Source organism: Bison bison, unplaced genomic scaffold (assembly GCF_000754665.1).
Source record: "Bison bison bison isolate TAMUID 2011002044 unplaced genomic scaffold, Bison_UMD1.0 scf7180017864215, whole genome shotgun sequence".
Taxonomy (NCBI): domain Eukaryota; kingdom Metazoa; phylum Chordata; class Mammalia; order Artiodactyla; family Bovidae; genus Bison; species Bison bison.
This window is the reverse complement of record NW_011494787.1, coordinates 10,387,668-10,414,464: the sequence shown is the minus strand read 5'-3', so window position 1 is coordinate 10,414,464 and position 26,797 is coordinate 10,387,668. Positions and strand designations below refer to the sequence as shown.

General features: G+C 39.3%; 2 protein-coding genes across 8 annotated transcripts in view; one reads left to right on the top strand and one right to left on the bottom strand.

Annotated features, from left to right (window-relative positions):
* The window catches only part of CD80 (CD80 molecule), a 33,070-nt gene extending 29,255 nt beyond the window's left edge, over window positions 1-3,815 (top strand). For all 4 annotated transcript variants that reach the window (XM_010845376.1, XM_010845375.1, XM_010845373.1 and 1 more), the window contains one exon: window positions 946-3,815. In XM_010845376.1, the coding sequence (XP_010843678.1) occupies window positions 946-962 (17 nt within the window). In that variant the 3' untranslated portion in view covers window positions 963-3,815. The remainder of the gene's footprint in view (window positions 1-945) is intronic.
* A 243-nt stretch (window positions 3,816-4,058) lies between these two features.
* TIMMDC1 (translocase of inner mitochondrial membrane domain containing 1) lies at window positions 4,059-24,610 on the bottom strand. 4 transcript variants are annotated; one of them, XR_825709.1, is made up of 8 exons: window positions 24,169-24,610; window positions 20,377-20,542; window positions 17,048-17,136; window positions 16,051-16,118; window positions 11,238-11,383; window positions 10,646-10,724; window positions 7,243-7,353; window positions 4,360-5,025 (listed from the first exon to the last, which is right to left on the bottom strand). XR_825709.1 is itself a non-coding variant. In XM_010845370.1 (7 exons), exons 1-7 carry the CDS (start codon window positions 24,360-24,362, stop codon window positions 4,875-4,877), a joined length of 858 nt encoding a protein of 285 aa, XP_010843672.1. In that variant the 5' UTR covers window positions 24,363-24,610; the 3' UTR covers window positions 4,364-4,874. The 4 variants fall into 4 exon arrangements, 3 of the variants coding, with proteins under 3 accessions (XP_010843673.1, XP_010843672.1, XP_010843674.1); XM_010845370.1 differs by lacking the exon at window positions 11,238-11,383 and having other exon boundaries at window positions 4,364-5,025; XM_010845372.1 differs by lacking the exon at window positions 11,238-11,383 and having other exon boundaries at window positions 4,364-5,025; window positions 24,322-24,610.
* Between the last annotated feature and the right edge of the window lie 2,187 nt (window positions 24,611-26,797).

The window sequence follows — 26,797 nt, the reverse complement described above, 5'->3', positions numbered from 1 at the left end:
TATGCTGTCTAGGTTGGTCATAGCTTTTCTTCCAAGGAACAAGTGTCTTAATTTCATGGCTGCAGTCACCATCTGCAGTGATTTTGGAGCCCAAAAAAATAAGTTCCCAGATTCCCCATCTATTTGCCATGAAGTGATGGGACTGGATGCCATGATCTTAGTTTTCTTTACAAAAGCATTATTTCATCTTATAAAAATCTCTTATGAGAAAGATCTGTTTTATGGAGAGAAACTCAAGCCTCCCAGATGTTGAGTGATTTGCCTGAAGTCAGACAGATAAAGAGCAAAACCAGAACCCGAACTGGACATCAAGCTCCGGTTCCTTTCATGGCTCCATAGCAGCCTATGTGTATTTCCCCCACAGCAGTCTCTCAGCTTCCAATTCTGCTTTCTTTACAACTTACTCATTCCCCAGGATGCCCTTCCCAGGATGTTCCCCTGAGTTCTGCAATTACCTTGCATTTCCCTGACTTTCCTTCCATCTTAAAAGTTTTCTGCTCAGTCAGCTGAAGGCAGCCAGTAACCCAATCCCCTACACGTCTTCTGTGGCCATGCTGTCCAGTTCAAGCAGCTCTGCCTGTGACCTCTATTGTTGTGCTCTCTTGGGCACATCACTCTCCACCCTGGGTTTATTTTCATGTGTCTTACTTTACCAAATTGTAGGCTAACTGAGAAGAGCAAGCATGCCTGATACACCTTTGTTTGTCCCACACATAGCTGAGTGAGCACCTTTATCGATAATGTTTGGATGGTTGGTGACTGCTGGTGCATAATACTTCAATATTTCCTGTAGTAAAATTCGTCAGACCTGTCCTAAATTCTCTCATACTTTGGACCTGCCTTTATGTCATTTAGCCATCAAGATCAGTATCTATAATGGTACCTCAAGCTGGGAATACCCTTGCAATAAAAAAATAAAAAAAATTTTTTTAATGTTTTCTTCAGGTCCTACCTCCATCTGAGATTGGCCTCTTTCTGGTGCTTCTGCAAACAGCCAGGATTATCCCACCTCGACCTTCCTGTATCTGTTCTCTAGGAGCCCCTTCACTCCAGTGGCTTTACTGAAAGTGACTAGAGGAGTATGATGGGGACAGAAGTAGTTCTGGTGACCTTGCCCAAGGATTTGGAAACATGGAATTCTTTAGGCCTGGAAGAGACATTAGTGAAAACCACTTACTAATAACAAGGATCTCGAAGTCCTGTGTGGTGACCTGAATTATAAAGGTCAGGACCAGAACCCAGATTTGGTGCTCTGGCTCTGGTGTTCTTTTCCTTCACAAATCAGGCTCTGTACTACTGACTGGTTTGTGTGTGTATACACACTATCCGTCACAGTGCTTCTGGAAACAGAATTTATTCAGTGTCAGTTAGGTCCATCTCAAGAGACTTAGTGTGATGAAGGAATGGAGGATGTCATGCTGTCAAAAGAAATCTAATGTTAATGTATGGGAAGTCTGTTGTAAGTACACCTAGAAGACAATGGAAATATTACTGGTATTTAGCCAGGACTTTATTCTCACTATGTTCTCCTTTTTGGCTTTCCCACTTCTCAACCAGGTTCAGGAGAAAGTAGATCCATCTAAAACTGAATTCCTCTGATATGGAGGATGAGTGACTTATACAGTAAGTCCCTTACATACGAACTCCCAAGTTGTGAACTGTTAACTAAAAATAAATTTTAATTCTTTTAAAATTCTTCGAAGTAACAAAATAGGTATTGTGCCAATTTTTAATTCAAAAGTGAACTTATGAGCTGTTTCGTTTGTAGTTACCTTCTAGAACAAGTTATTGGTTAGATCATAAATTTTAAATAGAAAAAAGTGTGTTTTGCACACTTACACAACTTTCTCTAAATCTTTTCTTAGGGAAATTTGCATTTTTCTCCTTAACAGTTTATTGATAGCCTCAGTCTTAACCACAAAGATTGGCACTGTGTATTAAGTATATTGTTATGTTCTTGTTCTCTAATACAATATTTGCTTTGTATGTAAAAGTAAATATTGTATTGTATACAAAAGCTTACCAACTTTTTCCCAAGGAATTATCAAAAAGCATTCATTTGGACTTTAGTATTGATTTTTCAGTTGTTCCTATAAAAAAAAAATTCAGCAAAATCTATTCTTGTTTGACCTATGACCTGGTAAATATGATTTACTTCACAAAACAAAAAATAAAGTCATTCTGTTTGCACTTATTAACAAGTTGCAAACTTTCAAAATTGTGAACGCGCATTCGCATGTCCAATCATGTAAGTCAGTTCATGTGTCTGGTGTACACTGTCACATGCATTCTCTACAAGTGACTGTGCTTTTGTGTACTTTACAGTACTATATAGAGTACAATAGTACAGGATCTTTATTTCAGGATGTCCAGAAGCAAGTGTAAAAGTAGCAGTATACAGCCAATTCTGTCAGCTGGGTACCTAAGCTAAGTTTGTTGGACTTACGAACACACTCTTAGAACGGAATTCGTTCCTATGTAGGGGACTTACTGTACACCCCAACACACTATTAAGGTTGGAGAGTGGTAATGTTTGGTTCACATTGGACTGATACTCTCCTTAAATGGCTTTATGCTAGTTTAATCTCATTTGTAAAATCTTTATGAGAAGGTTCTCATTTAAAATGAGATAGTTTCATTGTGTATGTACTAAAGAGTAAGCTGTCTTTAGCAGAAATTGATTGATGTAATGAAAATAGCATTCCATGGGGCTTCCTCAGATCCCTAAAGTGGCTTTTTCTCTGCGGTATTTCTGGATCCCCCTGACATCAGAGAATTGAAAAGAAAGAAGTGGCCAACTGCTGTTCTTACATGACTTAACTTATGACTTCTCTTTCTCTGAAATTGCCTTCCATGCTCACTGAACCAGGAGTGGACCTGGTCAATTAGACATTCTCATTTGAAAATCTGGAGTTGGACAGCAAGAGTTTGACCAAGTTTCTCAAATGTGGCAGGATTTAAAGTGTTTCATTTCAGTAGCTTTAAAGATCAGATTATTCTATACAGTCTGAGAAACAGGGATACACTTTTAAATGGTTGCTTACAGAACAAAATTACAGAAGAAAATAAAGGTAGTAGACTTACAAGAATTTAAAGAAGATAAACAATAATAAAAAAAAAAAAGCCCAGGAATTGCTTCATTAAGAGTCATAATCCTTGTACATGATTAAAAAAAAGTAAGAGTCAGTACAAACCTAAGAGACAGCTTATTTGTACTTTAAATAAGTTATAGTAAATTATTGCTTATTACATTTAATAAATGTGTTAAAGGAGTTATATTTTACTTTATTAATAAAATTATTTTAAAACCAACCATCTAATTTTATAATTTCCATTTGGAGGATTTAATCTATATATGGGCATGAATAAAACAATAAACTGCCAATTTGTCGGCAATTTATGAATGGGATGATTATGCTGGTGCAGAGGTTCTCATATGCTTTTAACTGCTAATATCTGTTGTTAGACAATGTCCTGTGTGCCACTGTACTGTGCTATGTCTTACACACATCATTTCACTTAGTATCTATTCTGAGATACATACTGTTTAACAGATGAGAAAACTTGAGACCTAAAGTAAAATGGGTTGGCTGTAAGTCACATGGAGGCCTCAGGGCTGAGATTCGAAGCCTGTGGTCTGCCTCCGGAGCCTACAGCTTTAGCCACTACTATAGGCTGCTTCACAAACACTGCTCATGGGAACAACCGTGTTGTCAGAGTAGGAACTAAGAGGTCTACAGATCAGAGATCAGTCGCTCAGTCGTGTCCGACTCTTTGTGACCCCATGAATCGCAGCATGCCAGGCCTCCCTGTCCATTACCAACTCCCGGAGTTCACTCAGACTCACGTCCATCGAGTCAGCGATGCCATCCAGCCATCTCATCCTCTGTCGTCCCCTTCTCCTCCTGCCCCCAATACCCTCCAGCATCAGAGTCTTTTCCAATGAGTCAACTCTTCGCATGAGGTGGCCAAAGTACTGGAGTTTCAGCTTTAGCATCATTCCTTCCAAAGAAATCCCAGGGCTGATCACCTTCAGAATGGACTGGTTGGATCTCCTTGCAGTCCAAGGGACTCTCAAGAGTCTTCTCCAACACCACAGTTCAAAAGCATCAATTCTTCGGCGCTCACCCAAAGCAAAGCACTAGCAGTTTTCTCATTTCAGTACACTTGGTTCAACCATTCTGCCCTCATTTAATAAAAGTTATACTCTGCAGGGCAGCTTCTTTCCCAGGCAGCAAACTCCAGGAGCATAGAGACAGTGTATTCTGAGCAGCTCTTGTATACTACAGCAGACATACTTGTCAGCATTACTGAGTGAGAGAACAAGGTCGGGCTGTTTCTTTAATAATTCTTCTCTACTTCCTTTTTGTTAAGTTTTATTTTATTTCAAATGGCATAGAAACCATCTCTGATTTGTATTAAAACAAAATCAAACGCAACTACACATTTGGGTCCTTACTGTTTCTAGGACCCAAGGGTACAGGGGTTTCACAGATCATCTGCCTTACCTGGTTCTTTCTTCTCCTTCTCCTAGTGATCACTACAGTACTCTTTTAAAGGGCTACAAGAATAAATTTACAACCTGTAGAATTCAACTTTAATCTTTTTCGAAATCTTAATTTACTACTGTAAAATCCAGAGAAAGGAAATCTATACTGATCAATCAATGCAGATACAAGTATGTACTTAAATCTAAGGAAGAGTAAGTAAGAGTACAAGAGCCCAATTTTTGATTAAAAAAAAGCAAGAGCAAGTCATTGTGCCACTACAGATGCCAGTGCTTACATGTGTCAGCAGCCCAAGCAACTGGCATGCTTAGACATGGTGACATAGCTCTCTTCAACTCTCCACTGAATTTCAAGTCCAGAGCATGTTTAGTCTTTGTCTTGTTTATCTGTTGATGAAGGGTTTCTAGGAAGATTTAGCAGTGCTTCAATTTTCTGAGCATCATCCTCAGATTGATCTTTCTGTAAATTACTTTCAATTTCTTCAGGGAGGAGCTCAGTAAATTGTAGTCTGGCTTTCCTGTAATGAAAGTACAAGAAAGATATAGCAAGTACTGTTCTATTTTTTTGGCTTTTAGAGTTTTTCTAAGAAAGATAGTATTTATCTTATTCTCTCCTACAACTTATGAGCAAATACTTCTCCTTGCACTTCAAGTACAAGACTTTCTTCTGTCTCATAACCTGTTTCACTTAAAGCCCCTTGTAGGAGTCTCACATTACCAAAATGGACATTGCCAGGGCAGTAGCTCTGATCCTTAAGATATTCCAGAGTTCTCCCAGCAGTGAATTGCAGTTGCTAAAACACCTTGAGCTTGAGTGTGAGCCTTGGAACCAGTCTGTGCTCTTGCCCTCAGGGCCTAGGGGGATGTGAAACCCCCTGCCACTCTGTTAAATTCTGTTGACAGATCTTGTAGGACATGCACAAAGGTTGTAACATTGGTAATCTCAATACAGAGAAGTCAGGACACCACTACAGATGTATATTTACTAGGAGTTAAAATATCTAATTTTCAAATAAGAGATTGGTTCTTTTTCCAAGTCAAGTATTAGTGTCTTCCTTTCTTTAAGTGATTATCAAGGTCACCTATGACTTTCATAAGAAGATTTGATCATTTCTATGTCTCTATGGAAAATATAGCCAGTGTTCTATATTTTCTGCTCACTAAGGCAATTTTTTAGATTCTCACTTTGTTGATTTCTCTATACTATAGTTATTTTCAAGCAAAGAAGCATACATTTTAAAAGTTCTTAACTATTTATTAACTGTCCTCAGAAATACCACATATATATTATATACATATAAATAACCTAAACACTTCTGACACTGACACAGTGACACTATTTCCTTCTGCCAAAATACTCTTTCATTTCTATAAACCCAGTTTTTTACCCATTCTTGAGGTTTTCCTTCTCTAAATAACTGATCAACTTCTCTAACTTTCTTTTTCTGGCTTCCTTTTTCTGACTGGAATACTATTCATATTTTTCCAAATGTTAATTCTTCTATAACTTCCTATATCAGATTCAAATAATCATGTACTTTCCTTACTTTTCCAACTCCTTTCTCAAAGATTCTTTTTTAAAAAAGAAGTCTCATGACACCTAAAAAACTAGAAATAAGCTAATGCTTCTATGCTTTTAACCCTCCATAATATCAAATTTTAAGCTGGCATTCAGAATTTTAAGTGCTTTATAATAGCTTCATATCTCACTCACCCTCTTACTATGGAGAAGAAGAAGGAACAAAACAAACATCACTGTGGTGTGATTCTGCCCTTACAACAGCTGAGAAAACTGATGGCTTGAAGTTAAGGAAAACATCTGTGTTCATAGAATTAATAGTCTAGCTGGTATTTAAGATTTGTTTTCAAGGTTTCACTGGCTCCAAATCAATGCTTTTTCTCCTACAGTACCTAAGTCCTTAGACAACAGATCTATAGATATTAAGAATTTCCATGTATGTCTATGTGAGTGTGTGTGTGTGTGTGTGTGTGTGTGTGCTGTGTGTGTGTAGCACAAATGGAAGTTTCAAATAAAACCAAGGGAAAAAGAAGACTTCTTATCTACCAGACTACCAAAGAAGCAGCAGCAGATGTCATCTTAGTGGGCAGGAAGCAGAACCATGAGAATCATTTGTACCAAAGCGCTAGACGGCAGACTATTACGATGATCTTACAAAGAATAACAGGAAGTTGGCCATCACTGGATCCCAGGGAGAGACTTATATGAACAAGCGATAGTCTGCATCTTTCTCAGTAGCATCTAGTCTGTGAACAGCCACTATATGCACCTAACACCTATTGAAGCCACAGCAAGAAGTATAATAATTAAATGTGGAGACCTAACATGCTATGTAATGTTCATAGACATACGTGTAAACAAGGATATCACCTTTTAAGTAAAGCCAAGTAAAACTCACTCACTGCTATTCATTTCATTTCCTTTATATAATTTCCAATGCAGTCACAAACATAGGAAAAGAAAAAATATGCAACCAAATAAGATTTATAACATTTAACTTAAAAAAAAAAAGTGTCTAAGGAAAGGTTCTCATTTAGTATCTTTCTTTTTTCCATTCTCCTTAATTAAAAATATTAAAGACCAAGTAGGGTACCAAGTGAAAGACTCAGTAAAAAGAAAGTCTTTGACTTGAGCAGCAATTTAGAGTACCTGTTTCAGAAAGCATCAGTCTGGGGACACAAAAGCCCAAACAATCCAGTCTTAACACACTCCTTACCGTTCTTCCACTTTCAGCTCCTGGAATGCTTTTCGATCCTTCTGTTTTCTCTCCTGAACTGTTTCACCACAGTACATCTGAAGTGCCATCAACAGACTTCCTATAGGAGTGCTGAGGAGGAGGCAGAGGGGACATTCAGAAGAAAGAGCCGTGAGACCATGCAGAATGAGAGTCTCTGCTCAGGCACGAGGAACACTAACCAGACCACTGGCTCACTGACAGGTGCAGGGACGTCTGACAGTTAAAGCATCCTTGTCAGATAAAAAATATTAAGATAATTTCCTTCCTGGTCCGAACAACAGGAAAAACAATCATTGCAACATCCTAAATTTAACTGGTATAAAAACAACAGGTCTATAAATTGGCTCTTTTTTTTTTTTAATCATGAAAGATAAATAAACTAGTAAAAAATATATTTATAAGTTCTAGTTAGCAGCTTTATATTGAAGGTTTCTCAGAAAGGAAATTCATACCAGGAATGGTACCAGACCCTGTAAGGGGCAAGAAATGTGAAGGGTACTTTTGGTTGGGAGAAGGATGCTACTGGCTTTAGGTGTTGCAGCTGCCAAAATATCCTAAAATTCAAGAGTCTGGCACAACTGTCTCACCCAGAATGCCAATAGTTACTCACTGAGAAAATGACTTACATAACAATTATCACAGTAATGATGAGGGTTTTGTTCATATTTTCAAAGAGAAGGGAGTTTTTGACTCTGATACAACTTAAATTCTTTACTTAACATTGTAACCACATTTAAAAAATTATTTTTGCTATGTGGAAATGTTTGTTGATGATGAATGGATAAACAAAATATGGAACTGTATATACAATGGAATGTTATACTGTCCCAAAAAGGAAGGTCCTGTCACATGGATGAAACTAGAGGACACTATGCTTAGCGAAATATGCCAGTTACTAAAGGAAAAATACATGATTTCACTAATATGCATTACTCAGAGTAGCCAAAATCACAGAAACAGGAAGTAGAAAGGTGGTTGCCAAAGGCTGTGTGGGGATGGGGGAAGGGAGCACAGTGTTTAATGGGTACGGAGTTTCAGGTCTGCAAGACAAAGACGTTCTAGAGGCCTGTTGCACAACAACGTGAATACAGTTAACACTACTGAACTGTACACTTAAAAGTGGTTAAGATGGTGATTTTTATGTTATGTGTGTTTTTTAACCACAATAAAAACCTATTTTTGCACCTAATTTCAACAATTTTCCCCTTCAAACCAAGTTGGTATATTAACAAGAAAACAAAAATGTCAGCAACAGATCATCACATGATGAATTTTAACACAAATTTGGAAGGTGAGGGAGAACTCTTCTTTCTATTCAGGTGAATGCCAACTAATAAAGACAGAAGAAATGACAAAACTAGCAAATTAACATTTTGTAACCAGTTATATATTAAATAATAACTGATTACATTAGGGATTATCAATGGATCATTAAAACCACTAAAAGATGGCTGGAGGGTAGATAATTCACACTACCTCATCCCACAGATTACTTATTAAACACAATGGAAAAAGATAACTTTGCAGTGGCGAAATTTAGTAGATACCAAATCTGCTAGGCAGAATTCTAAAATGGTCCCCCCAAATTTCCTACCCTAATTTCTCAAATATGAATATATGATGAGAAATTATGCCCATGATTAAATTATGTTATGTAGCAAAGTGGATTTTGCAGATGTAACTAAGGTTACTGATCAGTTGAATGAGTTAATCAAAGAGGAGATTACCTGTGTGAACCATCTGAATACAGAGTTTTTTCCAGTTGGTGGCAGAATGGAAGTCAGAGAGATTCAAAGTATGAGAAGGATTCAACATGCTGGCTGTTGGTTTGAACATGGAGAGGGCATGGAGAAGGAATGTGGATGTCTCTAGGAACAAGGTGGTCCCTGATAGCCACCCAGGAAACAGGGAATTCAGACCTACAGCCACAACGGTTCTGTCAACAATCTGAATTTTATGGAAACAAATTCTTCCCACAGAGCCTCCAGGTAAGAGCCTGCCTGACCAACACCTTGATTTTAGCCTTGTGAAATACTAAGAAGAGAACCCATCTGAGCCCATCCAGACTTCCGACCTACAGGAAAGTGATATAATAAATGGGTAGTGAAGCTTCTTAGTGTGTGGTTAATCTGTTACACAGCAACAGAAAACTAATATATCAAGTTACTTCACTTACAAGGGGTGACATAATATGCCTCTTGACACACACTGAGAAGGACACAACTTCGCCTATGTTGTAATCTTGATGAAAACGTTAAACCTAAATCTAATCATGAGGGGATAATCAAACAAAACTGAGAAATATTCTGGGGGAAAAACAGGCGTGGAACTAGTCTAGCTTAAAGGAACCTAAAGAGATATAACAACAAAATACAATTTAATCCTGGATTCTACAAAATTATATATTATACACACACACACACACACAGAGCATTACTGTAATAACAGGAATTCTGAATATGGACTTTATCTTAAATAGTATTGAATCAATGGTAAATCATTTATTGTGATAATTGTACTGTGAAATCATTGGAGAATATTCTTTCTCCTCGGAAATACATGCTGACGTATTTAGGGCTGAAGAATTGTGAGGTCTCAAATATTTCAAATGGTTCAAACAAAAAGAAATATACACATGTCCCACACAAATACTGAGAAAGAGAAAACAAATAAGGAAAAATGTGAACAACTGGTGAATCTAAGTGAAGGTTATATGGGTGTTCAACATACTAATTACCTCAACTTTTCTACAGGTTTGAAATGTTTCAAAGTAAAAAGTTGGAGAAGAAAAGTCTTAAAATTTATTAAACTAAATAAACAAACCTAACCTCATTTTTTTTTTAATGTGCTTGTTAGCCATTTCTTATTCCTTTTTCTTACTCTTTATAAGTATCTTTGTTCAAACCTCAGTTTCAGGTGTTAATGATATTTAAACAGTTTTTACCCAGTGAAGACCAGAAGTAAAATCAACAACTGGGATACAATCAGAACTGGACAATCAAAGCTACTACCAATACAAGACTGTGCTGTGCTGTGCTTAGTCGCTCAGTCATGTCCAACTCTTTTGTGATTCCAAGAACTGCAGCCCACCAGGCTCCTCTGTCCATGGGGATTCTCCAGGCAAGAATACTGGAATGGGTTGCCATGCCCTCCTCAAAGGGATCTTTCCAACACAGGGATTGAACCCTGGTCTCTTGCACGGCAGGCAGATTTTTTACTGACTGAGCCACCAGGGAAGCTCAATACAAGACTAGAGATCTTTCATGGGATTAAATCCTCTAAGGATTAAATTTGTTCTTTAGAAATGATTCAGATTTTTAACAGGCAAGGCATTAATGAATTAATTAATGTTATATTAGAGTCAAAATATGTTAATACCTACCCCAGCAAGGCTCCAATTATGCCACCAGCTACTAGGCCATGCAGGCCTAAGTTTATTCTAAAAAGACTTCCTGTGATAGCTATTTTAAAAGAAACAAAAAGCAGTATCAAATCATTTTTAAACACCAGAGTTCCATTTGAACATGTTTCTTCTATAAGGACATAAATCTCCAAGTAAGCTTTTTGAACCCAACATCAATATATCACCACAACCTAGACTTCCCATACGGCCAGCTTCTCATCCACTCTGCAAGTTCAAAGGCAGAAAGGTCCCTTAAACAAACAGAACTGCTCAGTCGGTTCTATGGACCCAGCTTCTTCTCATTCTGCTTTTTTGCCAACCTCACCTTAAAAATCTGTTATTTCTTCACTTCTACCTCTTTTAGTTCTTCCTGCTTTAAGGAAAGTTTTCTCCAAATAAACAATAAAAATCTTCACTAGCCACTTGCAGGTCATGTCTTCCCCCAGCTTCGCCCTTTATTTTTTTTTGGACACGCTGCCCGGCATGTGGAATCTTAGTTCCCCAACCAGGGATAGAACCCATGCCTCCTACAGTAGAAAGGCCATGCCACCAGGGAAGCCCTCAGCCTCACCGGCTCTGTGCTGCTTAGCATCACCTCTCCAGCAGACCTGCAAGTGGGCAGTTGGCCGACACTGCCACCTGGTGGCTGGAGCATAGGTCCTTTTTCCTCACCACCGAGACCGTACACCCAAGATGTCCATTCATTTTCCTCTTTCACTATGCACAAAACAACAAATGCCATTTCAGGTGGTAACATGTTTAAACATTAACATCTGAGGTTTATATTTCTTATTTAAGTATAATATATTCATTTTTTAACTTTTCTATTTCATGATTTTTCTCTATCTTTCAACAGTGTAACTATTATGTGTCTAGGTGTGAATCTTTTCACATTTATTCTTCCTGGAGTTTGTTGAGATTCTTGGATGTGTAGATTAATGTTTTTCATCAAATTTGGGAAGTCTGTGGCCATAATTTCTTAAAATTCTTTTTCTTCCCTTTTTTACCTTTCCTCTCCATTATTCATATTCTTGGAAAAGACCCTAATGCTGGGAAGGATTGGGGGCAGGAGGAGAAGGGGACGAAAGGATGAGATGGCTGGATGGCATCGCCGACTCGATGGACATGGGTTTGGGTAGACTCCGGGAGTTGGTGAAGGACAGGGAACCCTGGCGTGCTGCTGTTCTTGGGATCGCAGAGTCGGACATGACTGGCCGACTGGACTGAACTGAACTGATTGTGTCTCACAGATCTCTGAGGCTCTATTCATTTGTCTTCATTTTTTAAAATTCTGTCCTTCATAAAAGATAACCTATATCAATCTATCTTCAAGTTCATTGATTCTCCCATGCTCTCTCAAACTGGCTGTTGAGGGCCTTCTCTCCAGTGAATTTTTAATTTCCATTACTGTATTTATCAACTCCAGAATATTCATTTGACTCTTAAAAATAATTTCTATCTTTAGTGATATATTCTGTTTGATAACTATCATCGCATTTTAATTATTGTAAACGCTTGAAGTCTTCTGTCTGCTACTTGGAGCTGGAGTATCTTCCTATAGGGGCATGGCTGTGGTTCTTTGCTATAGTGATTTGCCTGGACCAAGTCTGTGGAGTCTTAGTCTTCTTGTTTAGTAGAGTGCAGCCAGTAGAGGTCTCTGTTCAGTTTTTACTTTTATTTCTGGCTTCCTAGGAATCACACTAGCTTGGCAGACAGCCAGTACACATTTTAAGCCAGTAAGGCTGTCACCTTTTGTCAGTGGATCTGTCTGTGGCTTGAAGAACGCACTCAAGGTTTAGGCAGTTTATAAATCTGGCTTTTACTTTCTGTGTTCATGAGGCCTCACAATAAAGCAGATAAGCAGCTTGCTAGAGCCCTTACCAGTCTCTCCTGAGTGTGCTTACACAGACAGGTAACTTTCCGGAGTTCTGGGGATTAGTAGGTTCTTAATGAAGTCTCCGTTGGCTTTCTGGTTCTCTGGATGTCTTTGGTAGAATTCTACCTCATCCACTAATTGACCGCTTGCCCCGAACACCACCAAAACCTCCAGTTAGCTGTGTGATGTTGTTCTTTCCTAAGTGTTTGCTATTGTTTTCAGCAACACCCTTAGGCATAGAATTTTCTGTGCTCTGCTCCAAATCAAGTCAGTCATCTCCAACTTTAGTATTGGTCTTCCCAGCCTGCCCTGCACTTGTGGAACTTCTGTATCATGGAGCTGGGCATTAGGTGGGAGCAGCCTCAGGCTGAAACACTAGACTCCCATTGTTCTTATCAAGATTTAGTAGAAATTCTTAAATAAGTGCTTCTCAATTTGTTATGTGCCCTTGCTCAGTTCCAGGATCTTTAAGGGGTTGTTTTTGATAATTTTGTCCAATTTTATTATTACTTTTGGAGGAAAGGATTTGCCAAGCTCTCTGGTTATTGAAAATACGTTTATAAGTGTTCAAACAAATACCAACTAATAGTGGTGAGGGAAGATGTCCTTACCTGATTCCAACTTCAGGATAATTTTTTTTTTAATTTTAGTGTTATATTATTTATTTTAATGTTGGTTGCTCGTTTAAGATAAAAATATATTTTCTACCATACATATTTTTCTATTCTTATTTTAATAATATTTACATTCAATCAAGAAACCTTTACTCTACCCTGCTATATATCAAACAATTGTGACATAAAAGGCAAACACTTTCTCTGAATTTCAGGGAGTTGTCTAGTAGGGAAGCAAAACAAGTAAGCTGCTACAACACAGTGTTATAAATGCTTTGATAAATCTGTTCACAGTGAATTATGAGAACACAGGGGAAAGATACGCAAGATAGGAAACTGGGAGCTAGGAGAACCCTCTGAGGAAGCCGAAGCAGACAGATGAACTCAACCTTGAAAGACATGTGTTAAGTATGGAGCTGAATAAAATTAGTTATGGGAGTGGAAAGGTGGATTCAAGCAAGAATTCTTGTAATGCAAGAATATGCTGGGTTTGAGAAATCAAAGTAGATTATAAGGCTCATGCAAGAGTGGTACGTGGAGGTCAGGTCAAGAATCGACCTTAAAAAAAAAAATCGACCTTAGTGTGATGGGAAACTAAGGAAGAATCTGAAGCAGAAAAGTGCTAAAATCATACTCATGTTTCAAAAAAAGTCAGATAACAGTAGAGGTTTGAAGCAAACCAAGATGAAAAACAGCGAAAACCTGCAGTAGCAGTGGGAAAAGAGGAGGTGAGCGAGTCCAAATATTTAAGAAATAAGACTGACAGAATGAGAAGTTCGGAAAGGGGACATAAAGGGCAGAACCACATCATTAATTGATTTCCAGTTTTGGAATTTAACAGAGTAGATGACAAAAAACATATAGCAGGAGTAGACAGGAGCAAGTGAGGGCAGAAACACAAGAGTTTTCTTTGGATATAGGCACTATAGAATATCCATGTAAAATTTTTCACAAGTTAAAACAGGGCAAGTTCTAGCTGCTCCAATGCTATTAATACCTATTTCTCATTTCATGTTTTTAAATGTTTTCATTAAAATGTTAAGCTCAAATTATGTATATGTGTGTTTGCCTGTGTATTAACAGAAAAAGAGAGAGTGCACCTAAAACAAAGAGCATATGTGATAAAGCAAACGGGCTAAAACGTTAATAACCGGGAATTCCCTGGCGGTCTAGGGCATAGGTCTCTGCACTTTTACTGCCAATAGCCTGGGTTCAGTCTCTAGTCAGGTAACTAAGATTCCACATGCTTTGCAGCCAGAGGTGGGTGGTTGCTGTTATTCAGTCGCTCAGTCATGTCCAGCTCTTTGCAACTCCATGGACTGCAGCACACCATGTTCTTCACTATCTCCCGGAGTTTGTTCAAACTCATGTTCACTGAATCGTGATGCCATCCAACCATCTCATAGTCTGTTGTCCCCTTCTCCTCCTGCCTTCAATCTTTCCCAGCATCAGGGTCTTTTCCAATGAGTTGGCTCTTCACATCAGGTGGCCAAAATACTGGAGCTTCAGCTTCAGCATCAGTCCTTCCAATGAATATTTAGGACTGATTAACTTTAGGATTGACTGATTTGCTCTCCCTGCCGTCCAAGAGACTCTGAAGAGTCTTCTCCAGCACCACAGTTCAAAAGCGTCAATTCTTCGGCGCTCAGCCTTCTTTATTGTCCAACTCTCATATCCATACACGACTACTGGAAAAACCACAGTTTTGACTACACAGACCTTTGCTGGCAAAGTGATGCTGCTTCTTTTCAATACACTGTCCAGTTTTGTCATAGCTTTTCTTCCAAGGAGCAAGCGTCTTTCAATTTCATGGCTGCAGTCACCATCTGCAGTAATTTTGGGAGCCCAAGAAAATAAAGTCTGTCACTTCAGCCTAATGGCACAAAGTGAAGAGGAACTAAAGAGCCTCTTGATGAAGGTGAAAGAGGAGAGTGAAAAAACTGGCTTAAAACTCAACATTCAAAAACTAAGATCATGGCATCTGGTTCCATCACTTCATGGCAAATTGATGGGGAAAAAAATAGAAACAGGATAGGCATGGGGTGGGGAGCTTAAAAAAGTTCTTAACAATAACAGAATCTTTGTACTAAAGGATACTGCTCATGGTGCTCCTGTATTACTTTTATTTTTGCAACTTTCTATAAGCCTGAAGTTATTTCCAAACAAAAAGTAAAAAGCTGTTATGTGAAGTATATGCATTTTTCTTATGTGAGGGAATATACATGAATTAGTAAATGTTTGCATCTAAATGGCAGTTAACTTCATTTACATTTCAGTAGATGTACTGGATTTGTACTAGAAATGTAATGAAAATATTCAACACTTTTTAAAAATGTTCATTTTAAAGAGGGCATGTCTACCAGAGGCAGAGCACTTTAAAACAAAATCTAATTTCGTATCATAAAAAATCTGGCTCCTCTCTACTTCACCTCACAATTCTCTCAAGCCACTCCCCCGCATTCACTATGTTGCAGTCATATTATCCTACATTTGAGAAACCTTAGAGCCTTCACCCTTGATGTTACCCCTGCTTAGGCGACTCTTCTCTGCAAGGCCTGCTCTTTTCCATTCTTCAGCTATCAGCTTAAATGTCACTTCCTTAGAAATCAATCAGTCTGTCCACATTAGATCTTACCTCCCCACCTATTTTTTATCATAGCAACCTGTTTTATCCCATACACATTAGATGATAAAACTCAATGAAGGCAAAGACTTTTTTCTGTTTTTGTTCACTAAGTATACCAAAGACCAAGCATATTTTCCATATATCTTGCATTAATGTTAAATGAGATATGATGAGAAGCCAACCAAAGAATTCAGTAGCCATGACTTATAAGTCCTTACATGTTTCCTAAACCACATTTGAGATTGAAATATGAACAAAAATGTCTTACCTCCTGCAATGACAAAATGGCTTAAGGCATTTTTATTTCGGTAAACATTTAGACCAGTGTTCACTGTACTATGAAGAAGAAAACAAAATTTAAAGCATATCTCAATTACCTTCTTGACTTTAACTTTTTCACTAAAGTGATACGTGTTAGTTTAGATGAGCTTACTATGTCAATCCCTGGTTCCAGCAGGCTCCTTCAGTGTGTTTCAGATTGCTATAATATGCCAGTAAGCAACAGAAAAGTAAAGTAAAGTTCTGCAGAATTCCTCTCATTTAGCAACCCTGTATCTATTTTGATACTAGCTGGCAGGCCTTCATGTGCACGCGTGCTCAGTTGTGCAAGGTGCTCAGTCATGTCTAACACTTTGCAACCTCATAGAAAGCAATGGCACCCCACTCCAGTACTCTTGCCCGGAAAATCCCATGGATGGAGGAGCCTGGTAGGCTGCAGTCCGTGGGGTCGCTCAGAGTCGCTGAGCGACTTCACTTTCACTTTTCACTTTCCTGCATTGGAGAAGGAAATGGCAACCCACTCCAGTGTTCTTGCCTGGAGAATCCCACGGACGGGGGAGCCTGGTGGGCTGCCATCTATGGGGTTGCACAGAGTCGGACACAACTGAAGCTACTTAGCAGCAGCAGCAGACTATACCTCTCCAGGCTCCTTCTGTCCATGGAGTTTTCCAGGTAAGAATACTGCAATGGATTGCTTCCTCCTCCTCCAGGGGAATTTTCCCAACCCAAGGATCAAACCCACATCTCCGGCAACAGCAGGCAGAATCTCTACCACTGTGCCACCAGAGAAGCCTGGCAGACCATCATCATCCATTGACACAAAACTACAGCTGGACGAATCTTTTGCATAAATAGGTAACAGTTCTTAAGAAAAAGGTATCATAGATCACTTTTATATGGGTGTTTAGATTTTATAATTCCATTTGTTAAAACAATGTGCTCCTCAAAGAATACCTAAAATCCTTTATGAGATTCAGAGAACTTACTTGAATATAGTCACAAACATGGCCGTTCTCCAACTCCAGCGCCAGCCATACCGGATGAAGCCTCGTGTAGCAGCACGATGGGCAGATTGCTAAAGTTAATAAAAAGGCTGTGAGGTTCCAAGACACCTTGATACTTTCTCTATTCTAAAACTATGGTGGAGGAATGTCAACTAGGAAATAGGTAGGAACACCTAAATAGATAGAAACAATAGAAAATCTCTAGAAATATCATTCTTCAATTACTGAAACTTAAATGTACCATGTGCACTCTATTCTATCACAGGGTATAAAAGGAACTAAGAAATGCAGTGTCAACCAAGTAATTCATCAATTAAATAGCAACTAAGAATCTAAATGACAAATACTATGACAGATATAAAATCAGTATTCAGTTCAGTTCAGTTTAGTCGCTCAGTCGTGTCTGACTCTTTGCGACCCCATGAATTGCAGCACGCCAGGCCTCCATGTCCATCACCAACTCCCGGAGTTCACGCAAACTCATGTCCGTCGAGTCAGTGATGCCATCCAGCCATCTCATCCTCTGTCATCCCCTCCTCCTCCTGACCCCAATCCCTCCCAGCATCAGAGTCTTTTCCAATGAGTCAACTCGTCGCATGAGGTGGCCAAAGTACTGGAGTTTCAGCTTTAGCCTCAGTCCTTCCAAAATCAGTATTAGACATGCTTTTTTTTTCAAGAAATTGTGGGGAAAAGAAAAAACAGAAAATAAAGAAGGAACACTGAGTAAACTATAAATGGTAAGGATTAAAGTAATACAGATATGCACGAGAGGAAGAAAGGAAGGAAAAAAACCTAATCTTTACTGACCACCTTCTACGTAAAAGTTGCTAACATATTACCTCATTTAATCTTTACAACATTTTCTTCAAGCAGGTGTTAAAAGGCATAAAGAGGAAGTTTCTAATCAAGATCACTCAGCCAATAAAGAATAAAGTCAGAATTGGAAGTTAGGTTGTCTGTTTCCACCGCTCATTTTCATTAACCACCATGAAGCAAGTCTGGCATAATATTGTGAGGGTAAAGCCTAGATTTTTAAAGAATGTGACAGAATCCCTAGATGTAGTCTTAACTACTATATGATACTGGGCAAGTCAAAACCTCTCTGAAAGGTATCAGCGCAAATTCATGGCTTTTAGTAAATAGGTAGACAAATATAGAAACAGAGATATATGTATGAAAGTGTATATAAATCACACACATACATTTCCTAGCTCTATCTGCCTAGACACCATCATACCTCAGTAGCAATGAGCATGCCTAGCCCCAGATCTTGGTTTTTAAATATCATTTTCTTTTTGCCACTTTATTTTTTTTAATTGAAGGATAATTGCTTTATAGAATTTTGTGGTTTTCTGTCATACATCAACAAGAATTAGCCATAGTACACCCATGTCCCCTCCCTCCCAAACCTCCTTCCCCATCCCACTCTTCTAGATTGTCACAGAGCCCCTATTTGAGTTCCCTGAGTCATTTAAATATCATTTTAAAAGAAACAAGGCTGGTGCTTGAAAAGATGAACCAGAAAAACCATGCTGCGCCCCAAAGTAAAGATGTGCTCAAAGACTAACGTGGACGTCATCAAAAGGACACAGGAGCTAGCTTGAAGAGATTCCAACAGTCTAAATCGACGCCAAGTATCAAAATAAATTATGATAATAATGGATTATAAAACCATAGAATAACGTAAAAGTCAACAAGTCCACACTGAATAAATTATAAATGGATAAACGGACAGATAAAAGCTCTTCCTTACAGCAGAATACTAACCAATAAATATACACGGATGATGGAATTACAAAATTACAAAATGGCTGTTTGGTTACCACCACAGTAATAACTATTTTAGGAAAGAGTCAGCACTGAACACTGAAACCAGGGGGTGAAAAATTGATGAAAAATAGGATATTTGCATAGTCTCAAAGTATCTAATAAGTATTCCTAAGATACTTATTAACCACAAAGGGAAAAACTCAATAATTTTATAGTGGATAAACATGGCAAGGAACATCTTAACTAAGTGATTAAAGTATCCCCAGTAGAGGGACAAATAGGTATCTCATGCTTCTTATCATTACTTACTGGGAAGGATACAGTATCAATTGTAGGGTATTCCTGTGAAAACACTTAAGTGAAATTTAATCACAAGAAAACATCAAATGTCCAAATTGTGGGACATTCTACAATACAAAATAAAGGCCCAAGTCTTAAAAAATACTGAGGTCATGAAAGTCAAAGAACAATAGAAAAACTGTTCCAAATTAATGGAGACTGACTAGAGAGGCACAACAGGCAAATTCAACATCTGATCCAATACTAGATCCTGGACCAGAAAAAAAAATTTTAATAACTTGTTTACTTTAAAAATAACGTTAGTGGGACAATAAGCAAAATTTAATAAAGTCCACTGATAAGATAATAGTACTCTATCAGTATTAATGTCCTGAACTGCATAATAATATTGTGGTTATGTAAGAAAATGTCTTTGTTTTTTAGGAAATGTATGCTGAAGCACTCACCATGTCTAAAACATACTTCCAAGCAGTTCACAAAAAAATAACAGCATGCCTTATACAGAGATAATAAGAAAGCAAATGTGGTAAAATGTTAACATTTGTGGAATCTGACTGAAAGGTGTACAGGAATTCTTTGTACAGTCAGTCCTCTGTATCCCCAGATTTGGAACCTGAGGAAGTGGAACCATGGATATGAAAGACGTATGGTACTATGGTTTTTTTTAAATAAAAGACTTGCGCATTTGTGGATTTTGGTATCCACAGGAGTCCTGGAACCAATCGCTCTTGGACATTATAGGACACTGGCACTACTTTTGCAACTTTAAAAACTTGACACAATTAAAAAAAAAAAACACACAAATTTTAAAAAACAAAAAATTCTGAGCCATAACTTCCTCACTAGGACAACAGAACTGATGTACAGATGAAAGATACAGCAAATGAGTCAGCACTCAACAAACTGTAAAGCTCTAAATGTTAATGATTATTTTAGTGTGAGCTAGTGTACTGCATACAGGCTTTGTGAATAGGATAAATACACTACAGCTGAGCCTTGATGATTTATCAGGAGATTAGAAATATATTTCAGAAAGTAGAGCCATGGTGGTGATCGATTCTAGTAAGAAAAGTGGTCTCACAAAGTTTGAGTATGCACGCTAGCATTAGCACTTCCATTGTTGCTGAGAACAGACTGTTTCCTGAATCTTCTCAACCCTACTACCTAACTAGATGATTAAATATAAAGTGAGCAGCTAAAACTGGCATGCCCCCAAACACTATTAGAACACCAGTACGTACCACAGCATCGAGCTGGTTGTGGTAAACTTCTGCTTGGCTTTGCTCAATGTAGCGCTGTTTAGCGTGAATAAATGCTGGTATTCCCCCATATGCCCAGCCGATGATGCCTGCTGAAATTGCTGCCTTGTAAATGTCCTGAAGTTCTTTTGAAGTTCTCTGCCGTTCACTAAAACATCAAAAAGACAATGTTGTTTGGGATTAGTTTATGGATACTGCTCTCCAAAAGACAGTTTGATCAGAATCGTCCCAAATGCTAAACAGGACTTAAATTTTCATGATGGGCAGAACCAATTAAATCTTCTGATGAATTAAATAATTATATTACAAGTAGCTCAAATCTCAGTCAAACTGTCAGAAGTTAGATTAGTAGTTATTCTTGGGAAGGCAGTGACAGAGAAGGGGCACAAGGGGGAGCTTCTGGGACACTGTTAACAGTCTCTTAGGGCTGGATACAGACCTATGTTTAGTGAAAAGTCACTGACAGGTATACTTATGCACATTTTTCTAGGTGCATATTTTATTTATACTGCAATAAAAAGGTTTTTTAAAGGGTTATTTTATTTGATGACTCTTACAGCTATACTATATCCCTGGAAACAGAAAGAATTTGTAAACTGGATGCAGAATTAACAATTACCTTTTTGAATTTTTAGATAACTTTTGGAAATTATAAAAACTTATGAGATTTTAGGACAATGTATGCAAGAATGAATACCTATACATAAAAAAAACCCAAATTTTATCTTTCTGAATATTTAATTTTTATGTCATGCTCAGATGGGCCTGTACTATCTATTGAAGACCACTGAATGAGAAAGCTCATGATGCAGTGGGCAGCACAGACCAACCTAAAATAAACGGAAAAGCTACCATTTCATTCAATCTATTAATCTCAAAAGCATTAGAAACTAGAAGCTATGTTGCAGCTTCCAAGATGTCCTCTGGAAATTGCTCTAACAAACAGCTAAGTTTGTAAGTGTTTAGTTACTAGAAGTAATGGCCCTCCTATGTAAGCAAACTACTGAATATTAATTTTTTACAAACTACTAACTTGTTTTCTTCTGAGACTGTACAAGTGTTTGTCTAATTCTAATTCTATATAATTTATCTAATTCTAACAACCACATTTCTGAAATCAGAATCAGTGAGTTCTTATAGTTCCCACATATACAAGAGAGAAACCTAAATAAAATTTCTTAAGAAACAAATTCTTATATCAATAGGAAAAACTGCTATAATCTAAACTTTATATTTTATCTTATATAATGAATCAAACCAAAAACATTTACACAAAAAGTGGGAGAACTCGGAAAAGAGAAAATGAAAAAAGAGCTTAAGATTTAACAAGCCAGGAAATGCATACAATATCCTCTTTTTCATCCTCTGAAAAACTCCATGACATAGCAATATTTTTTCTTCATAATATCAACAGACACTCTATGAAGTTACATGACTGGGCCTAAGAACTAATGAATGGTAAACAAACAGGGAAAAGTGGTGAAAGGACCTAGACTGTAAGTAGCAACAATGGGGTTGTAGTTCTGGTTCTGTCATCCACTGCTAAGTGACCTACAGGTAGATCACAATCATTCTGAACCTTGGTTTCCTCGCCCATGACATGGAGGGGACAATGAAAGTTATATTAAATTATCTTTCAAGTTTCCTTCAGCTCCAACATTCTGTGGTTTATAAAGCTGATCAAAATAACCTTTTTCAAATGAATTTGAGTCAGTTCTAGTGAGGTGGATGAACTTAGAGCCTGTTATACAGAGTGAAGTTAAGTCACAAAAACGAGTATCATACATTAATGCATATACATGGAATCTAGAAAAATGGTACTGATGAACCTATTTGTAGGTCAGGAATAGAGATTCAGACAGAGAGAACAGACTTACAGACACAGCAGGGGCAGGTGAGGGTGGGAAGAATTGATATACATACATTATATATAATGTATATAAAGAATTGAAATATATACATTAGCATATGTAAAGTGAACAGATAGCTAATGGGAAGCTGCTGTGTAACACAGGGAGCTCAACCTGGTGCTCTGTGACAACTTACATACACGGGATGGGGTGGGAGGTTGGAAGGGGAGGTTCAAGAGGAAGGGAACCTATGGCTGATTCATGTTGCTGTATGGCAGAAACTAACACAACATTGTAAAGCAACTATTTCCAATTAAAAATAAATAAATCAACAAAAATAAACCTTTTCTGTTGTGTACTACATAGGATTGTTCACAAGTATCTCAAATAAATTTGGAACGACCAATGGAAGGGCGGCCTCATTATCTTTAAAATAAGATGATGAAATCTAAAGAAAGTAATTAAATACAATTCTACTGGCTCCCCTGCTCTATTTCAGCAACATAATAAAGCTTCAATGTTAATTTAACCAGTTGATACTACAGTGTAGTATATGGGAAGTTCAGTTCAGTTCAGTCGCTGAGTCGTATCCGACTCTTTGCCACCCCATGAACTGCAGCAGGCCAGGCCTCCCTGTCCATCCGGAGAAGGCAATGGCACCCTACTCCAGTACTCTTGCCTGGAAAATTCCATGGACGGAGGAGCCTGGTAGGCTCCAGTCCATGGGGTCGCTAAGAGTCGGGCACGACTGAGCAACTTCACTTTCACTTTTCACTTTCATGCATTGGAGAAGGAAATGGCAACCCACTCCAGTATTCTTGCCTGGAGAATCCCAGGGACAGAGGAGCCTGGTGGGCTGCCGTCTATGGGGTCGCACAGAGTCAGACACGACTGAAGCGACTTAGCAGCAGCAGCAGCAGCAGGCCTCCCTGTCCATCACTATATGGTAAAGTACTTCATAAAAAGGGAAAACTTTTCACCGGTAAGTGAGGAATAAAAATGATGAAATTAATTATCCTGAGTTTTCCATTAAAGTTAATTCAATTGAAAGGGTTATCATTTATTCTGACACCGCTTTACTTGTGAATCCAGCTAATATCTTTGCAACAACAGTTGCTACTATTTTTTTATACATTCCTTATTTGGCAGAGTAAAAATTTTAACAACTGTGTTCTCTCTCCAACCTTCATTTTTGTGGCAGGAAGGAGGGCTACTGTTCAAGAAGCATCAGAAGCATACTTGTGAATCCAGCTAATATCTTTGCAACAACAGTTGCTACTATTTTTTTATACATTCCTTATTTGGCAGAGTAAAAATTTTAACAACTGTGTTCTCTCTCCAACCTTCATTTTTGTGGCAGGAAGGAGGGCTACTGTTCAAGAAGCATCAGAAGCATACTTGTGAATCCAGCTAATATCTTTGCAACAACAGTTGCTACTATTTTTTTATACATTCCTTATTTGGCAGAGTAAAAATTTTAACAACTGTGTTCTCTCTCCAACCTCCATTTTTGTGGCGGGGAAGAGGGCTACTGTTCAAGAAGCATCAGAATCTGTGATCAAGTGATACACGAATAAGAATACTGGAGTCCTCCAGATGTTGGTTCTAGGGTCACTAAATAGCTTACTCTAATTCTTCTAATTTGTAAAGTCAGGGGATTATATTAAAGACTATGTTTAGACTCCCTAAACATTCCTAAAAGTTCTTACTTTCAGTTAGTCTCACCCTCTCCATCTGAAAACCGGCCTGTCAATCAATAGAACTACCAAATAACAATGTTAGAATACAAGCTTGAGGTACATTATATTAAACTCCAAATCCCGCAAAAGTAAATCACACCACTCTGGGGTCCTTCGCCCCAGATGACCCAGGCTGCAGGTCACCTCCTTTGTAGCCCCTCCCCACAGACCGAAGGCACGTTTACTCTTTGACAAACAGCTCCCGGAGGCGGTCCCATCCGGATTCCGGGTACTGGGGTTCTGAGACGAAGGAAGACAGTTCCTGGTCCTCTACAAGAGCCTTGGGATCGGCTGCCACAGCTGCGGCAGCAAAGACCCGAGGAAAAGGTCTCAGCGACCTGCAGAGGAAGCTCCGTGGGGCCGGCGGCCGCGCCTCCATGACCCTCTCCGAACCTGTCGATAGACACTCGCTTGGGCGCTTAGGAGGCCAAGGCCTCACGGAAGTGCGGTGGGGGATGAGCGAGGGTAACTGCAAGAAGGAATGGGAGAGTATCTTTACACTAGTCCCGAGTTAAATTGCAGCCGTATCCGTCGACACACCCCTTGACACACAGGCCCTCGGTGCCAAGCCTAACTTTGGAGGTACTATGACACACGAGACAGGAAGTCCCTCCCCAACGAGAGCAAAGGCTGCGGGACTGGGCAAAGCCGGAACCGGAGCCGAACACACTTCCGGCTGGGGGCGGGACGGTGTCAGGCCAGCCCCCCGGAAATGAGGTAATGGCAAGGAGCCAAGCTCAGCGCAGTCTGACTTCCGGTGCCGTCCTTCTCACCCTTCTGTGACAGGGAAACACGGTGGCAGGTAGATTGCAGGCGGGAGGATGTGGTCTTACGCTGAAGTGAAAGTGGCTCAGTCGAAAGTGGCTCAGTCGTATCCGACTCTTTGCGACCCTATGGACTGTAGAGTTCATGGAATTTTCCAGGCCAGAATACTGGAGTGGGTAGCCTTTCCCTTTCCCAGGGGATCTTCCCAACCCAGGGATTGAACCCACGTCTCCCGCATTGCGGGCTGATTCTTTTACCAGCTGGGCCACAAGGGAAGCCCGAGTACTGGAGTGGGTAGCCTCTCGGACTCGAACCAGGGTCTCCTGCATTGCAGGCGGATTCTTAACCAACTGAGCTATCAGGGAAGCCATTTAAAACAGCAGAATGCCGTGAAGAAGAAAAAGTGCGGTATTCATTACAAGTGGAGTACGGAAAGGGGAAGGCAGTTTGGGCAAATGCATCCTAACCTACTCTGTCACAGACTCCCAGGCTGGACGGGGTTCATTCTGGTTTTCAGAAAAGACCGAGGCATTGAAGAGGAGTATTGGTGCTGGGTGCCCTGAGATCTCCAGAATACTTTTTAAAAGAAATCCGCTCTGGGCTCCAGAAGATAGGTTTTACTCCCCTTAGTTTATATGGCTACTGTTTCTCAAAAGGCAGGACACTTTCTGGAATTTCTACTAGGTGTTGACTTAATAGTTATAATAGCAATAATATCCCGCCACTACAGCTTTCATTAACATATACTTCAAAGTATCAGATCAGATCAGATCAGTCGCTCAGTCGTGTCCGACTCTTTGCGACCCCATGAATCGCAGCACGCCAGGCCTCCCTGTCCATTACCAACTCCCGGAGTTCACTCAGACTCACGTCCATCGAGTCAGTAATGCCATCCAGCCATCTCATCCTCTGTCGTCCCCTTCTCCTGCCCCCATCAAAGTATAGTTCTTATTAAAATGTACACATTTGAAGTATTCTCAAACTGATTTGTGTTATTTCATTTAAGCTCTGCCAGCAATCAAACATCGGAGAAGGCAATGGCACCCCAGTCCAGTACTCTTGCCTGGAAAATCCCATGGACGGAGAAGCCTGGTAGGCTGCAGTCCATGGCGTCGCTAAGAGTCAGACATGACTGAGCAACTTCACTTTCACTTTTCACTTTCATACATTGGAGAAGGAAATGGCAACCCACTCCAGTGTTCTTGCCTAGAGGATCCCAGGGACCGGGGAGCCTGGTGGGCTGCCGTCCATGGGGTCACACACAGTCGGATACGACTGAAGTGACTTAGCAGTAGCAGCAATCAAACATACGTATTCTCCTTGCCAATCCTTACTCATCCTTATTCCTTTCTAGGTTTAAGTCTAAACTGTTACACTCTTTAGTGAGATAAGGTAAATAGATTTCTGGAATTTGACATCTGGAATTCTATAGATACGGCGCTGGGAACTGACTGATAACAGTGACTAGCTGAGTAAGTCGCGGCGCCAGGAAGATCTCTGGTGTCTGGGAGACGGGATTAGATTCAGTTCCCATCATAGCATTTACTACATTGCATCATGATTTCCTATTTACTGTGTGTCTCAGTAGACTAACTTTGAGGTCGGGGATCATGTATGTGCATTTCTGTATCTCCAGTACCTACACTCACATGTCTTTGAATCTAGACTTCAGATCCCTTGACTCCTGGCTCTGGCTGCAGATTGCTGCCTAACCCATACAGGCAGAGGTGGGCACCATATAAAGTCCCAAGGTGAAAGCTCAAGGAAATGGCTGTGCAATCTTTCTAGTCTACATGTGGAAAATCTAAATGCTTAAGATGACTCCACAATCATTCTGGGATGAGGAGGACTTTGAATTGGAGGGTGGGAGTGTGGGCAGGTATTACTGAAATCATTTATATACAACTTAAATGCTCCCTCACTACCTTATAGATACAAATGAGATTAACAGGCAAATATTGCTAAAGCCATAGCTGCCTTCTCATTTGGGTAACTAAGCCTCTTTCTTAAGGTTCCCTTTGTCATCTGATCACTCAAGAAGTCTCCAGA